Source organism: Vipera berus (assembly GCF_964194415.1).
Source record: "Vipera berus genome assembly, chromosome: 2".
NCBI classification, from domain to species: Eukaryota; Metazoa; Chordata; class Lepidosauria; order Squamata; family Viperidae; genus Vipera; species Vipera berus.
Window position 1 is genome coordinate 284,801,706 of NC_138203.1, and position 14,879 is coordinate 284,816,584.

At 47.8% G+C, this 14,879-nt stretch overlaps 1 protein-coding gene across 1 annotated transcript in view; it reads right to left on the bottom strand.

The window, feature by feature from the left end:
• LOC308661363 (major histocompatibility complex class I-related gene protein-like) overlaps positions 1-13,962 on the bottom strand; it is a gene marked incomplete at its 3' end in the record, with an annotated part of 43,098 nt that extends 29,136 nt beyond the window's left edge. Inside the window, exons 1-6 of the mRNA XM_081316284.1 lie at positions 13,844-13,962; positions 9,087-9,332; positions 8,545-8,814; positions 7,780-8,067; positions 7,226-7,297; positions 6,128-6,270 (exon numbers count right to left, since the gene is read on the bottom strand). Of these exons, the coding sequence (XP_081172410.1) occupies positions 6,128-6,270; positions 7,226-7,297; positions 7,780-8,067; positions 8,545-8,814; positions 9,087-9,332; positions 13,844-13,904 (1,080 nt within the window). The 5' untranslated portion in view covers positions 13,905-13,962. The remainder of the gene's footprint in view (positions 1-6,127; positions 6,271-7,225; positions 7,298-7,779; positions 8,068-8,544; positions 8,815-9,086; positions 9,333-13,843) is intronic.
• Between the last annotated feature and the right edge of the window lie 917 nt (positions 13,963-14,879).

Genomic DNA, 14,879 nt, shown 5'->3' on the forward strand with positions numbered 1-14,879 from the left:
GTTCTAAAAATGTATTTTAAAACTTTTCAATAAAAAGTATCTATAATCTATACTCCATATGTTAATTTCATTTGATTTCCCCTTGCCCCAAAGTATCTTTCTTTGCAAAACATCAGATTAAAACAATTCTCATTATTTTGGTAAACAATTAAATGTATAGTTTTTCCAATAATCCTATTTGTCATTTTAGTTGCCTTACCGTAAATCCTGTTACCGTGCTTATTTCTCCCCCCCCCCCAAATTCTAAATATTCTTCCTAGTGACAATTTTCTCAACAATTAACTACATTTACATTGGTGGATTTAATTCTATTTTTTCCATGTAAGCCCTCTCATACTTTTATATTTCTTAATAAGTAAAAAAGTAGAAAGAGAGGAGAGAGAAAAAAAGAGAAAAGAAAAAAAGAGAGAGAAAGGCAAAAGCACGGGGATACAAAAATATAACATACGACTTAAAATATGTATCCCTCCTAATTTCATATACATTTATTCTCTCAATTTCTTATTCTGTTTGACCATAGCTGAGAATGCATTTAATCTATTTAAACTTTAAGCATTCCATTCAGTGGATCTGATCATCTAATCCTTTCACGCTCATTCAAAACACATTTTTATGCTTTTCTTATCGTCACATTTAAATAACTGAAACGTTTGCTTTGTTTAAATCATTTCAACTTTTTTTTTTACAGAAAGGAAAAAGAAAAAAAACCATATTGTATTAATTTAAAAAAAACATCCCTCTACAGCAAGATTAAAACGGGCTATTAGAAATAGACGGAAATAACTCTATTTGATGATCCATATCATTACAGCAGCAAGAATGTCGTTCGCCCAGAATTGGAAAAGGAGTGAAATACCGGAGGAAAGCGAGGTGATAAATAAAATTTGGGGCTGCGCAGAAATGGACAAATTAACAATCAGGCTATTATAAAATCTGGAATAAGTTCTACTTTTGGTGGGAACAAAAGGAAGGTCTCCATCTGAGTACATGGATTGGTTGATTGCTTTAAATATGGTATAATTGTATATAACTGATGTGTATATTGTGTGTATACAAATATGTAAATCTCAAAAACAATGTAAGAAGGTATGTCAGTCCGTTCACATCGTGTCCAATGATTTAAACAATAAAATTTGAAAAAAGAGAAAGAAATAGATTGAAATAGATGGATAGGACGCCCTCCCCAACCGGTCAAAGCCTCTGGAACTCGCTGCCACGGGAAAAACAGGCGGCCCGTCTCAGGTTTCCCCCCCCCGCCCCCGCCGGCCCCTTACCTGCCCACCCTCCCCAGAGCAACAGGAGGGCCGCCGCGGACCAAAGCTCCATCCGGGCCCTCGGAAGCCCCGGCCGGATCCAGACGCCAGACGGGCAGCCCCGATCAGCTGGCGGCGAAGGAGAAAGTCAGCGAAGGGCGCCGGAGGGGCTGAGCGCTGGGAAGGGAAAGGGGCGCGGAGGTCATCCGCGGGGGGGGCGGGGGGGTCCCAGCGCCGAAGCTCCCTTTGGGGAGAAGGAAAGGAGACCACCGAGAGAGCCAGGAAAGGGAAGGAGCCGGAGCGAAAGGAGGTTCGGGGCAAAGATCCGCCCAGCCCCGAGAGCGCAGAGGAACATAGGGTAGTATACTGAAATAAGGTTGGAAAGGAATTCGGAGGTCATCTAGTCCAACCCCTCAGTTGGTGGGCCAGGCGTCGTGGGAACGGCCTTTATGGAGGAGGCGGGTCAGCTCAGTGCCCCTGCTTACTCAAGAGCCCTGCCCTTGGGGTGGGGGATGGGAGATGAGGCTACAATCCCCATCCTCTCCTGCGGCCTGGGGATGATGGGGGTTGCCTCGAAGTCCCGAAGAAAAGCGCTGGATTGCTTAGGAATATAAAGGGCGGTCTGGAATCGGCCGTTCTTTAAATCTAGGTATTTTTTATATAGAGGAAATGAATCCCGAACGGAACCGAATCGGGCGCTTTGGGCCTTTGGATCGCTGCCGATCCTCAGCCTTAAGGACCAGCCCTTCCCGTCGCGGGCTCTGGCGCCCTCGGGAGAGGCTTGGTGAGTCTTGCCAGGGAGGGGAAGAAGCAGGGAGGGAGGGAGGGAAGGAGGGGGCGCTGTGCTGGGGCTGCCTCTCCCCCCCCAAAAAAAAGCCTCGTTGGCAAAAGAAAAACGGCTTCCTTCCCCTCGCGCTTCCCGGAGCTTCCTCGAAGTTTCGGCGTTTCTCATTTGGAGTGAAAGTGAAAGTGAACAGGAGAACGTTCAGAGCTCTGCCCGCCTCCCCCTCCCCCTCCCCCTTCCCCCCCCCGCCCATTCCTGTCCGGAGAGAGACTAAGCCTCCCTCCGGTCAGCTTCCACACACACACACACACACACAGCCACAATCAGAAAAGGGCTGCAGCTCCCAGAGTTGTGAAATCTCCGCACCAGCAGCTCGTCTTCTGGGTCCTCGGACCGGAGCCTTCGAACTCGGCCCTTTTGGGACTCGGGGACCGACTCCCAGAATTCCTCAGCCAGCCTGGTAAAAATGAGTTCACACTTCGTTCTCTTTGTCCACACAAGTCAACATCTGCAGGCGATTCTGCCCTTAGGTGGCAAGTCCAATCAGGCCCCCAATCCATCTTCTGCGCTTCTTGCATGAGAAGCTCAAGATTCTCAAGCAAAAAAACCCCCAAGAAAGTCCAGCTGCCTTTTGGAAAAAAAACCCTTTGGGACCACTTTGACCCGGATGATTGGGAATCTCCAGAGCCATCCTGGGTCAACCTGCTCCACAGGAAACCCTCAACGGACTCTGGATGTCCTGCTTGGGGAAGGATGCTTGTGGGGGAGGGGAAAGGGACCTTGGCCAGGGTGGGACTTTCCTCACCTCCTGGAAGACGTCCCTCATCTGGTGCCAGTGGTGGGATTCAAAGAGGGGAACAACCAGTTCTCTGCGTGGATACTGCTTCCGGAAGTCCATTCTGGGCTTGGAGAACAAACAATTAGCTAACGATTCTGCCGAAGTGGTGAGAACCGGCTGAATCCCAGCACCGTGTGGTGCCCCTTTCCATTGCAGTTAACTTCTACAAAGCTGCTCAACAGGGCTCTTCTCCGAGGTTCTGGAGATGAACACCTGCGCCGTCTCTCCAACCGTTGCCCTTTCATCGCTCTTTAGGAGCCTCTCTTGGTGGTTTCAGGCTGTGAGGTTGGCGCAGCACCAACAGATGTGAGATTGTGCTGCTGGTGTGTAACTCAGGGGGAAAGAATTACAGTGACCCAGAGAGTGCATGAAGCAAAGGACATGAAGACGCCCGCTCCCCCATCTTGGCCCATTGCGTGGAAAGTAAATCAACCAAAGGGGGGAAATATATATCCTCCCTGATATCTGGCACTTTCCATTCCTGGGGGCTCTTTCAACCTCCAAGCACAGGGATTGCTGGGTGTGTGGGGGAGGGGGGAAGGAGGGAAAAGGGGGCGGGGAGGTGCTGTGTAGATGGTCCCAAAATCCCAGGCGTGTAAGCCCAACAACCACACCTGACAGGTGGAAAGGAGTAAGATTTTGATTTTCACAAAATGGGACTTGCTCCAAAATCCATGCTCCATAGTGGACCCCCCTTTTATACACTTTTGAAAAACACGCATTGCCTGTCACGAAAACACACATCACGGTGTGCCAAGCGTTAAGAACAAGATCTTACGTAATGTACATTTTCAGTAGTCCTAGCATGGCGTAAGTCCAGCTAAAGCTTACAAGGTGTAGGAGACCTTATTTATTCTATTTATTTTTTCGGTTTATATACCGTCCTACTCCCAAAGGACTCAGGGCAGTTTACAAGGCAAAATTTAAAAACAACACAATATAAAATTAAATTAAATTAAATTAAGTCTAGCTGCAAAAAATTAAAATCACAATTTAAAACATTAAACCCCTCCGTCCAGACCAGATAGCTCAAAGAGCCAGGTTTTTAGGTCCCAGCGAAATGTACGAAGGTCGGGGGGGGGGGGGGGCAGTCCGGAGCTCCATTGGCAGTTGATTCCAAAGGGCCGGCGCGCCCACAGAGAACGCCCTCCCCCTGGGGATCACCCGTCAGCAGTCCTTGACCAGCGGTACCCTGAGGAGGCCCTCCCTGTGGGAGCGCACAGGACGATGGGAAATTGACGCTGGCAGCAGGTGCTCCCTCAGATAATCCGGGCCCATGCCATTTAGGGCTTTATAGGTCATCACCAGCACCTTGAATCTCACCCGGAGGGCAACTGGAAGCCAATGCAGCTCACGTAGAAGAGGTGTTACATGGGAGTATTGGGAGACTCCCATCACAACTCCCGCGGCTGCATTCTGCACCAGCTGAAGCCTCCGAGTGGTCCTCAGGGGCAGCCCCATGTAGAGAGCATTGCAGTAGTCCCACCGGGAGGTCCCGAGCGCATGGGTGACTGTGCGTAGGGCATCTCGCTCCAGATAGGGCCGTAACTGGCACACCAGGCGAACCTGGGCAAAAGCCCCCCTGGCCACGGCTCCAGCCAGCTAGAAAACATATTAGGGGCCTCTTAATATATCTCCACCAGACACCCCTATCTATGCCCAACCTTGACCTGATCCGTAACATTTACCTACGCCGAAAGCATCTCTCAGCCACTTGGGTACCAGCATCCTGCCCATAATGCACAGGCATCCTTGGGTAGGAAGGCCGATGGTCTGACTCTTTTTTTAAAAAATAGTTTTTTATTAGTTTCTTCTATATATTATATTACATATTATATATTATATTTCATGTCCATCTCTGCACATTGTAGTATTTCTTTGATTGTTTCAAAGAAACAATTTTTGGAATGTAGACGTTGTTTATCTCTTTTTCCCCCCTTCTTTTTTATTTTATTGAAATCATCCATAACTACATCATAACAATACATCGCAGTGCTTATTAAAATTCTTTTAGAAAAAAAATACAAAACATAATAATAAATATTCTAATAATTTAGACAAGTTGCTGTTACATAGTATAATCAATCCTTCCCGTAACCATCCCTTTTTGTCAACCATTCACACCACGGTCTCCAAGATGAATAATAATCTGTATTTCCCTTATCTTTCAACAGCGTGGTCAAACGGTCCGATTCCTTACCAGCCTCTCCGGGGCTGGCAACGGCCATGTTTGGCCGCAAATCGGTGAAAAGATGGAGCTGGGGGGGGGGAAAGAGAACTTTCCTCACTCGCTTGCCTGGTCCGTGACATCACCGGAAGTCTACGTTGTTTATCTCTGTGTGCCTGTCGATGGTCACTTTGTCCGAGTGGCAGGCCTCCAGGAATTCTCTGGCATTTTTTGGATTTGGCTTGATCTAAGGATGCTCACAGTTTCCCAGTTGAAGGTATGGTTAAGTCTATCCATGTCTTGTGAAATGAAGGAGTTTTCATCATGTCTTTTGACAGCTAGCTGGTGTTCATGGATGCGTTTTCCTGGTCTCCTTCCTGTTTCTCCTGTGAAGGGCTGCTAAAGTAGATAACTCTGATTTTTTTTTCTGGAGTGGCTTTACTTCTTGCCTGCACAATGATGACACACAGATTTCTGGATCATTTTGTGTCCTTTGCAGTCCACTGGATGCCTTGTGCTTCAGGGAGAGAAAAAAAGAGGGAAGTGAACACCTACTTTTGCATGTTGTGTGTGTGTCTTTCTCTCTCGTCCTCCCCACTGGAAGCTCAGCAGGCGTGAAGAGAAGCAGTCAAAGAGGAAGGGAGGATTGCAAGCCCCCCACCACACAAAGAGCTGCTGGTGCCCCCCCTCACTTCTCCCCCAGGGTCCCCCTCTGCCTCCAGCTCATCCTGGCCAAGGAGCCTTTTTTCCCTGGATAGCCCCAGCTGCCCTTCTCCCCCTCCCCTCCAGACCTTCCTGGACAGAAATCCTCCATTTCTCCAAGTACCCCAATTCCTGCTCTGGGCTCCTTCCCCGTTTCTCTCTCCTGCCTCGGAGCTGATGGGCCAGAGAGGCTGAGCGGAGCCGGATCTTCCCCTGCAGAGCAACCCATCCGAGGAAGCCCGGGATCCCCACCTGACTCCCTTGGAAACGCTCTGAGGAATAATTCCCCACCTCCAACAATCCTCCTGGTCTTCTCAGATATGCCCAAAGCCCAGAGTATTGTGCCTTAAATATCAGCATTAATTGGCAACAATCACACTCACTTCTGATGTTGGCAGCGACAACATTGATTGAGTCTCATCTTCTGTATGGTGCACGAAGATAGAAGGAATGCTTTTTGAAGGAGTCGGATCATGGCAAATTGTCACTTCCAGACAGAGATTATTTGTGCATCTCTTCCATCGAGCTGACAGATGGAAAACAAAAGAAGACAGTTCATTTGTTTTTTGGGGAGCAGCAACTCCTGCCTCAGATGGAGAAGGATTTATTCTGAAGACCTCCATAGGGACCTTCATTGGATCACCATCAATTACTTTATGATAATGATGCTAAACCTCTTGGAATCTTATTGTGGGCACAATGGTGTTTCCTCACATGCTCTAGGCTGAGAAGGTTTTAATTCAGCTGTCACAACTTTTCTGACCTAATCTTAAGCTAGCCAGATCTAAGAACCAGCAATGTTTAGCTGATCTTGAAAGGCTAAACTGGGCCTGGCTGGGTCAGAGAATCACCAGCCAGAAGAGAAGGCCCATCCTGGAAGAAGGAAGGGGCAAAGCACTTCCAAATCCTGGCTGAGAAAATCACAAGGAAGTGCTGAGATGCAATTGGTGAAACTCAATGGAGGAGACACGTCCTGTCTCCTTCCTCCCTCTTGTGTCTCTTGCTCCAAGTAGGAGCAGAAGCAGAAGCAGCTTTCACCACTGGGCCTTCCTGCCTGCTCTTGCCTGTCCCCAGGTGTGATTGCAAGCAGGGGCAGAGGGCATGGGCCCCTCCCTCCATGGACCTCCCCTCCCATCAGAGCTTCCCTTTGCCAAGAGACATGGCAAATAGACCTTCGGGGACAGGATTATGGGATTTCCAGCACTTCCCAGATCTTTTAAGGGACTTTTCCTGGACTCCTGAGCTGCTGATATTTGCTCCTCTGAAGAAAGTCCATTCAGGCCAAAGAGTTTTCCTCCCAGACAAGAGATTTGCAGGGAATGAAAAAGTGGCTGCATATTTTCTTCCTTCCTTCTTGATCCATGTTCAAAATGCTGTTTGTGGGGGAGGGTCTTGTGGGGGCTCCTGGCTGCAACTCTTTCCCATCCACACCAGCTCAGCTAACCCAGAAAGACACAGGAGGGTGTGTTTGTTTCACTTACAGATCAGGAAGAAAATTCCAAGTCCCAAGACTGAGGCAGCCACAATCGCCATAGAAATCCACCCCACTTTGGCTAAAGAAGGAGAAAGATGGTTGGAAGTGGAGATGCTGAACAATGGAAGAGTTTCCCAACCTGCCTTGGTCTCCAGAAATTGCCCCCCACCTGAAGGAAGCCCCTCCCCTCCAAAGCTGCAGAGGGAAGAGCCAATGGCCTAGAAGGGCACAACCAATCAGGAAGAGCCGCAACCAATTATGCATCATATCACATCATCTCCTGTATTATCCTGTGTCAATTCTTCATACTTTTGCTGTAAAGTTAGTACATCCAACTCCCCTGATGGGAATCACTTCTCTTGTATCGCTAAATGTAGGACTATATTCCCTGCTCTCCACATGAAAACATGGGGCAGAAAAAAATTACTGCCCCCCTACACACACAAACACAAACACAAACACAGACACAGACACACAGACACACACACACACACACACACACACACACGGTTTCAAACATTGGTGAAAAATCTACACATCTCAATCCCATCAGCCTCTCACCTGTTTCCTCCTTCCAGCCCAAGACCAGGGGCTCCTGCAAGCCCTGGTGCTCCAGGCGACACTGAAAACGTTCCCTCTCCTTGGGGTCTATCTCAATGCTGAGCCAGAGATAATAGGTCTCGTCCGAGTTGGGGGCCACGTTCCTAGGGAGGGTCTTGTACTGGCAGACCTCTCCATCCCTCATCCAGGTGGCCTGGATCTCCTTGGGATAGAAGCCAAAGGCCTGGCAGATGAGGACCTCCAGGCTGTCATCCACCTCCTTGCGGGTCACCTTCCCCACCGGGGGCTCTGCAGAAACAGCAACAACACCAGAGTTCCCAGAATTTTGAGAGTTTCTGGCAAGGCAATTTAAACCGCAAGACCTCATTTGACCATCCTTTCCCATTGTTCCCTCTTTCCTTGCCTGAATCTGTGGGACTCTCAAAGATGGAATTTGGTCAGGTTGTTCCTCCAGAGAGAAATCAGGAACAGATTGATTTTTTTCCTTCTGACCCCAAACCCAGGAGATCTCTTTTCTTCTGCTTTGCAAGATTTTCTCAGGGAAACAGAACGAGGCCTTTGGCATTAATTAGTTTCTTTTCCTTTGAAGTCCTTATTTTTTGGGGGGTGGGCACTGAAGATTATTTTGCTTCTGTAATAGGGATGTGGGATATTTCCTGACCTTTTCTGTCAACAGCTTAAAAGGTAGCTTGATTGTTTTAAGTTAATACGGGGAGGGGGCAGGCTACAGAAACATGCTCAATGGAGACCCCCTTTGCCACTCACCGATCCTCTGCAAAGTCTTGTTCCTGTAGGACTGATATATTTCCAGCCACTCAATGCAGGTCTTCTCCAGGAAGCCTTTCGTTCCGTTAGACCATATTCCTTCCTTCTTCCACTTCTCCTTGGCCTTCTCCTCCTGGGGCTCAGCTGCCACCCAGCTGAGGTTCTCGAAGCTGGTGAAGTTCATCCCATCATAGCCGTAGCGCAAAAACCCTCCTTTGCTCCCGTCTTCCCAGAGCTCACAGCCCAAAACTGCCTGCCAGGTGTGAAGCCCTGAAGGAGACCCAGAGAGGGGTGGGTGAGAAGGGGCCAGGATTCCTCTCCAAGCCGTCATTATAGCCTCCCTCCCCTTCCTCCTAGAGAGAGAAACCCAATTTCTCCTTCTCTTCCTCAACACACCAGGAAAGAACTTCTACTGCCATTAACCTTTTTTGCTGAATTTCTAGGTAAGGGATAAAATGGGGGGGAGGAATTCAAGAAAGAAAATCTCACTATTTTGCCCCCCGCAGGAATTTCTGGCCAAAGGTGGCACTGCCCCTGCTCACCTCCAGTCTGGTGGCCCAGTTTGGATAACTTCTCCAGGTCAGCCCTGAAGACCCACTCAGGGGCCAGAAACATCTCCTTGTCCATGTCCTCCATCCAAAACACCAGAGGCTCCATCTTCCTGGTGAGGCTGTCAAAGCGAGCGATGGGCTGGTCGTCCAGGTAGGCCCAAATGGGGAACTGGGACAGTCTCTGGCTGGGCTCCGACAGATGCAGGTAGAAGTAGCACAGGGAGTGTGAGGGAGAGCCTGGAGAGGGAGAAGGGAGCAGGGGGGAATTAGAGGGGGGTCTGCACTGCAGTTTCATCCCCTCCAACCTTTTATTGTCACCCAGCAGCCCCCCAACAGGTGGGCCACCCTCTTCCTGCCCTGTTTTGGAAGATTCTTTCCTTTAAACCGAAGGAAGAAGCCCCAGCATCCCTTGGCTGACCTTAAAAACATCTGGGTAGGCCCACATCTGGTTAAGTTCCCCCCCAGAGCTCCTCTGGGCCCTCAGGATCCCCAGCCAGCTGCTTCTGTGCCTGACTGAGATCAGAACCTCCCTTGCCAACCACAGGCAGTGCCTGTCACTCAGTCAGGCACAGGGGAGGGTCGACCTGGAGCTTCCTTATTAGACCAGAGAGGCGCCTGTAAGGGGTTTCGCAAAAGTGGCTTGGCTTGCAACTCTGGCAGTTCTACTGAGAACCAGGGCTTTTTTTCTCATACAACGCTCAATGGCGTTCCAACACCTTTTTTTTTTGCAAAAAAAAAACCCAACCAGCTCTCTTATTAGCTTTCCTAAGCCTATTGCAGGGCTAGCAATCTTGGCTCTTTTTTATGACTCGTGGACTTCAACTCCCAGAAATCCTGAGCCAGCCATGCTGAGGGGAAAGGGAGAGGTTTCCAAGCTGAGCCATGCTAGCTCAGGAATTCTGGGAGTTGAAGTCCTTGAGTCATAAAAGAGCCTGCACTAGAGGAGGACATTAAAATTATTTACAGGATTACTTCTTTAGGAACTAAACTTTTAGAATCTAAAACACTAATTCAAAAAAGCCAACAGGAAAGAACCTCACATTTTTCATCTGCTTCTGTCTTTTGGAAGGTAAAATTAGATAACAAAATAATCTATTTCTTATGTTAACATCTCTGCAATGAAATCAAAGGTAACAGGAAAGAAATGAGAAACATTTTTCTCAATGTAATATGTCTAATTTAGCTGATTCTAGAAAAAAATAGTATCTTTTGTACACTCTTGAAAACTATTTTGAATCTAAACAATTCTTAAGAATGAAATACCGGTATTCTTAATTTGGATTTTACTTTTACTGTTTGGACTGTTGTGTGTTTTGAAAAATAGATTATTTAGAATCCAGTTATGTTGCACTTCAGTCTTTAAATAATTAACCTAGTATATACATAACAATATATGATGTTTTCCCTGGTGAGCTTAACATCAATTACAACATTTATTGAAAAGGCTAAAATAATTTCTGGTGGTATTATCTGTTTATTAAAATTTTGGACAAGCAGTGATCATATATCCTAGCAAAAGATGTTACATATGTGCATAAGCGTAGTCAGTAGCATATGCCTTTTTAAAAATATCAAACATGCAAAGAAACAAAAATAAGTCCAAAATATCTGTATTACATCCAGAAATGCCAACTTTGCAACCAATATTTCTTATCCATAACTACGGCACCCTAAGGATACCTGCATACATGCAAACACTTCTCTGGGATCAGTAACGCAGCAGGGATTGCTTTTCCTTCCAGTAACATATACCTAAAACCAGTTTATTGCATTTGACAATTGTACTAAAAAAAATCATTGTCAACCAATATAATTCATTTAATTTGAAATCAAGTGAAAAATTGATTTAAATTATTTTATTAAAACAAATTAATGGCAATTCTTTTATAAGAAGTTGCCTCAAACAAAATGAGTTTGACATGCCTGCTCTAGATAGTTGAATGCTCCAAACTAAATTCTAGACCAGGCCTGTACATGCAGCCTACCAAGCACCCTTGGACAGAGCACAGACTTTTTTTAAAAAAAGTAATAAAACCACCATCACTGCCCTGAAAGTCATGTTGCCTAGTGCCTCCATGGCTTACCATGACCACGAGCTCCAACACTGTAGATGCTCCTCTAGTCACCAAATCATTGATTAGCCCACCAACATTCCTTTGCAGACCACAAAGATTTTTAATTTATCAGTGTGGGCCTTTCCCTTCTACAAGTTGCACAGACCTCTTCTAGATTTTCCTCTTGCCTTTCCGAGTTAACTCCTTGGTCTGTCACTGAGCAAGAACTGACTTTGTAGGGAAGCATATTATCATTTGATGTATATTTAACGTATGTTCTACCTTTATTTACCAATTATATAATATTTGTATGCAATCCACATGGCGAAGTTTGGGGCAATTTACAATAGAAAAAAATATATATTTAAAATCATAAGATTAAAATTTTATTAAATTTAAAACATAAAAGCATGGCTTTTTTTCTCATAGAATGCTTAGAATGGCGTTCTGGCACCTTTTTTTGCACACACACACACACAAAAGCTTTTGCACAAGCTATGCTACTCCCTCTATCAGCTTTCAAAATCCTATTGGCTCCTGAAAGCCAATAGGAATTGCTGCTGAGCGCGCCAAAAGACCTGGCGGGCAAACGTCGCACTGGCTAGTTGTCTGCAGCGAAAGCGAGTAGGCGGGAAGTTTGCATCCCTCCCTGCTGCCCAACTACACCATCTCAACTAGGTAAGTAAGAGAGGACAAGAAGTGGGAGGTGGGTTCTGCGGAGTCCATGTGCACTCACTCCTTCCTTGTGCTCACCCGTGTCAGCCAGGCTGGTGGCCTACCCAGTGCTGGACCTGTGCCACCGTTGCCTCGCCCTACGTGCCTAAGTGGCTGCCCTGCATTGCCTGACCCGCACCGCCTCCCGCCCAGCACAGCCCCGCCATATAGAGTGGGCCCTGCTGCTCCCACAGCACTAGCCCTGCCGACTCCGGGCCGGGGAGGGGGGGCAGCCTGCCGTCAACACCCCTTGCACCCGTGACTGCAGCAGTGTCGCCCCATCCCACCGTCACCTACTGCACCCACCAAGATGAGAGTTATAGATTGTTGGGGACAATAAGCTGACTTTGTAATAATGCCGCTGGGGGGGGGGTGCGAAAGCCCTAATAAGCAGGCATATACATAGAATGAAGGCTATTGCTAAGCACATTGATTTGTGCTTAGATTGTAAGCCGCCCTGAGTCTTCGGAGAAGGGCGGGATATAAATGGGATTAAAAAATAAATAAATAAAAAAAGAAAAAGAAAAAGAAAAAGAAAAAGAAGAAAAAGAAGGAAAAAAAAGAGAAGAAAAGGAAAAAAGAAGGAAAAAGGAGGAAAAAGAAAAAAGAAGGAAAAAGGAAAAAGAAGGAAAAAGAAGAAAAAAGAAAAAGAAAAAGAAAAAGAAGAAAAAGAAAAAGAAAAAAAAGAAAAAGAAGAAAAGAAAAAAAAGAAAAAAAGAAAAAGAAAAAAGAAGAAGAAGAAGTAGTTGGAAGGGACCTTGGAGGTCATCTAGTCCAACCCCCTGCTCAGGCAGGTAACCTTATACCATTTCAGGCAAATGGCTGTCCAGTCTCTTCTTAAAAACTTCCAGTGTTGGAGCATTCACCACCTCTGGAGGCAGGTTGTTAATAATAATAATAATGTTGGAAGGGACCTTAGAGGTCATCTAGTCCAACCCCCTGCTAAGGCAGGAAACCCTATCCCATTTCAGACAAATGGCTGTCCAGTCTCCTCTTAAAAACCTCCAGTGTTGGAGCATTCCCCGCTTCTGGAGGCAGGTGGTTCCACTGGTTAGTTTGTTCTAACTGTCAGGAAGTTTCTCTCTCTCTTTTTTTTTTTAGAAAATAAAGCACTGCTTAGAACTGTCCAAAGGAAAAGGGAGAGGGAGGAGCAGCAAGGCCGCCACCGCTTCTGGCAGGGCGGGGGGGGGGGGGAAGGTGCCGCGCAGCCCAACTGCCTCTTAATGCCGCCCCCTCCCCCCCCACCCCCGTTCGCAACGCCAAAAGCCGTCCCGGCCTTTTTCCTTTTCTGCCTCCCCTTCCCTTCGAGCTGCCTCCGTTATTTAGCCCAGCCCAGGGGTAGGCAACCTCGGCTCTTTTATGACTCATGGACTTCAACTCCCAGAATTCCTGAGCCAGCTTGGCTGGCTCAGGAATTCTGGGAGTTGAAGTCCATGAGTCATAAAAGAGCCGAGGTTGCCTACCCCTGGCCCAGCCCCTTTTAGGCGAAGTCTCCTTCCACGCGAAATGAATCATTGTGCCCTTTTGCCTCCTGGCTGGGAAAACAAACCAAAATCAAAGCAAGGCTGCCGACTCTTCTCCCAAGAGCCCCTCCCTTCTCTTTGCCCCTCCTGCCCGCCCCCCCCCCCAAATTCTCCGGACGCAACTTCTTTCCCCATTGCCTTCTGCTGTCCCTGCTTCTCCCCCACCCACCCCCACCCCTTACGTATAAATCAGCCCAGTCCCCGGGATAACGCCGAGACTCGAGCCTGGCTGAGTTTTCGCTGCCCAAAGAACCGGCGGTCGCTCTCTCCTCCGCCCTTTCCAGCCGGATGCGAAGGGGAGCGGATGAGCGAGGGAATCCCGACAGGTTTCCTCCGAGGCTTCACGAATCTCCCGGGGAGGAAAGCCGGGAAAGGAGCTCAGAGGAGGAGAGACCCAGCCCGGGACGCGGCTCTCCCCCTCCCCTTTCTGCTTCCTCCCCTCCCACTCCCAACTCACCGCAGCCGCCCCCCTGCGAGGCGGCTCCCAGGAGCAAGAGGAGCGCCAGGGGCAGCCGCATCGCGCGCCGGACATTCGCACTTCTCCGCCGGCACCGCGACCGCCACCTTTATACGACGCCAGTAAAGCCCCGCCCCTTTTGTCCCCGTTTTCGCTCCCTGAGCCTCCAAAGCCCCGCCCCTTTTGTCCCCGCCTTCGCTCCCTGAGCCTCCAAAGCGCCCCGCCCCTTTTGTCCTCGCCTTCGCTCCCTCAGCCTCCAGGGCTGAACGCCTCGTTTCCAAGCTCACCCAGGGAGGCACAGACCCCGCCCCCCCTCATAGCAGCTGCAGAGTCTGCGTCTTCCTACTTCCCTTCCCTCTCCTCTCTCTCCCAAAGCTTTTGCCGCTTTTCTAGTTCTGTATTGTAGCCAAAGTTTTTCACCCATCTTGTCGTTCTTTCTTTCACTTGTTCAGCACGATGTGATGGCGGGGCTCCCCGACAGACTATCCAACGTATAGTGAGGGAATGCACTAATACAGGGGTAATAATAATAATAATAATAATAATAATAATAATAATAATAATAATAATAATAATAATATAAAGTTGGAAGGGACCTTGGAGGTCATCTAGTCCAACCCCCTGCTCAGGCAGGAAACCCTATACAATTTCAGGCAAATGGCTGTCCAGTCTCTTCTTAAAAACCTCCAGTGTTGGAGCATTCACCACCTCTGGAGGTAGGTTGTTCCACTGGTTAATTGTTCTAACTGTCAGGAAGTTTCTCCTTAGTTCTAGGTTGCTTCTCTCCTTGACTAGTTTCCATCCGTTGCTTCTTGTCCTGCTTTCAGGTGCTTTGGAGAATAGCTTGACTCCCTCTTCTTTGGGGCAGCCCCTGAGATATTGGAACACTGCTATCATGTCACCCCTCACCCTTCTCTTCATTAAACTACACATACCCAATTCCAGCAACCGTTCCCTATATGTTTTAGCCTCCAGTCCCCCAATCATCTTTGTTGCTCTTCTCTGTACCCTTTCTAGAGTCTCGACATCTTTTTTA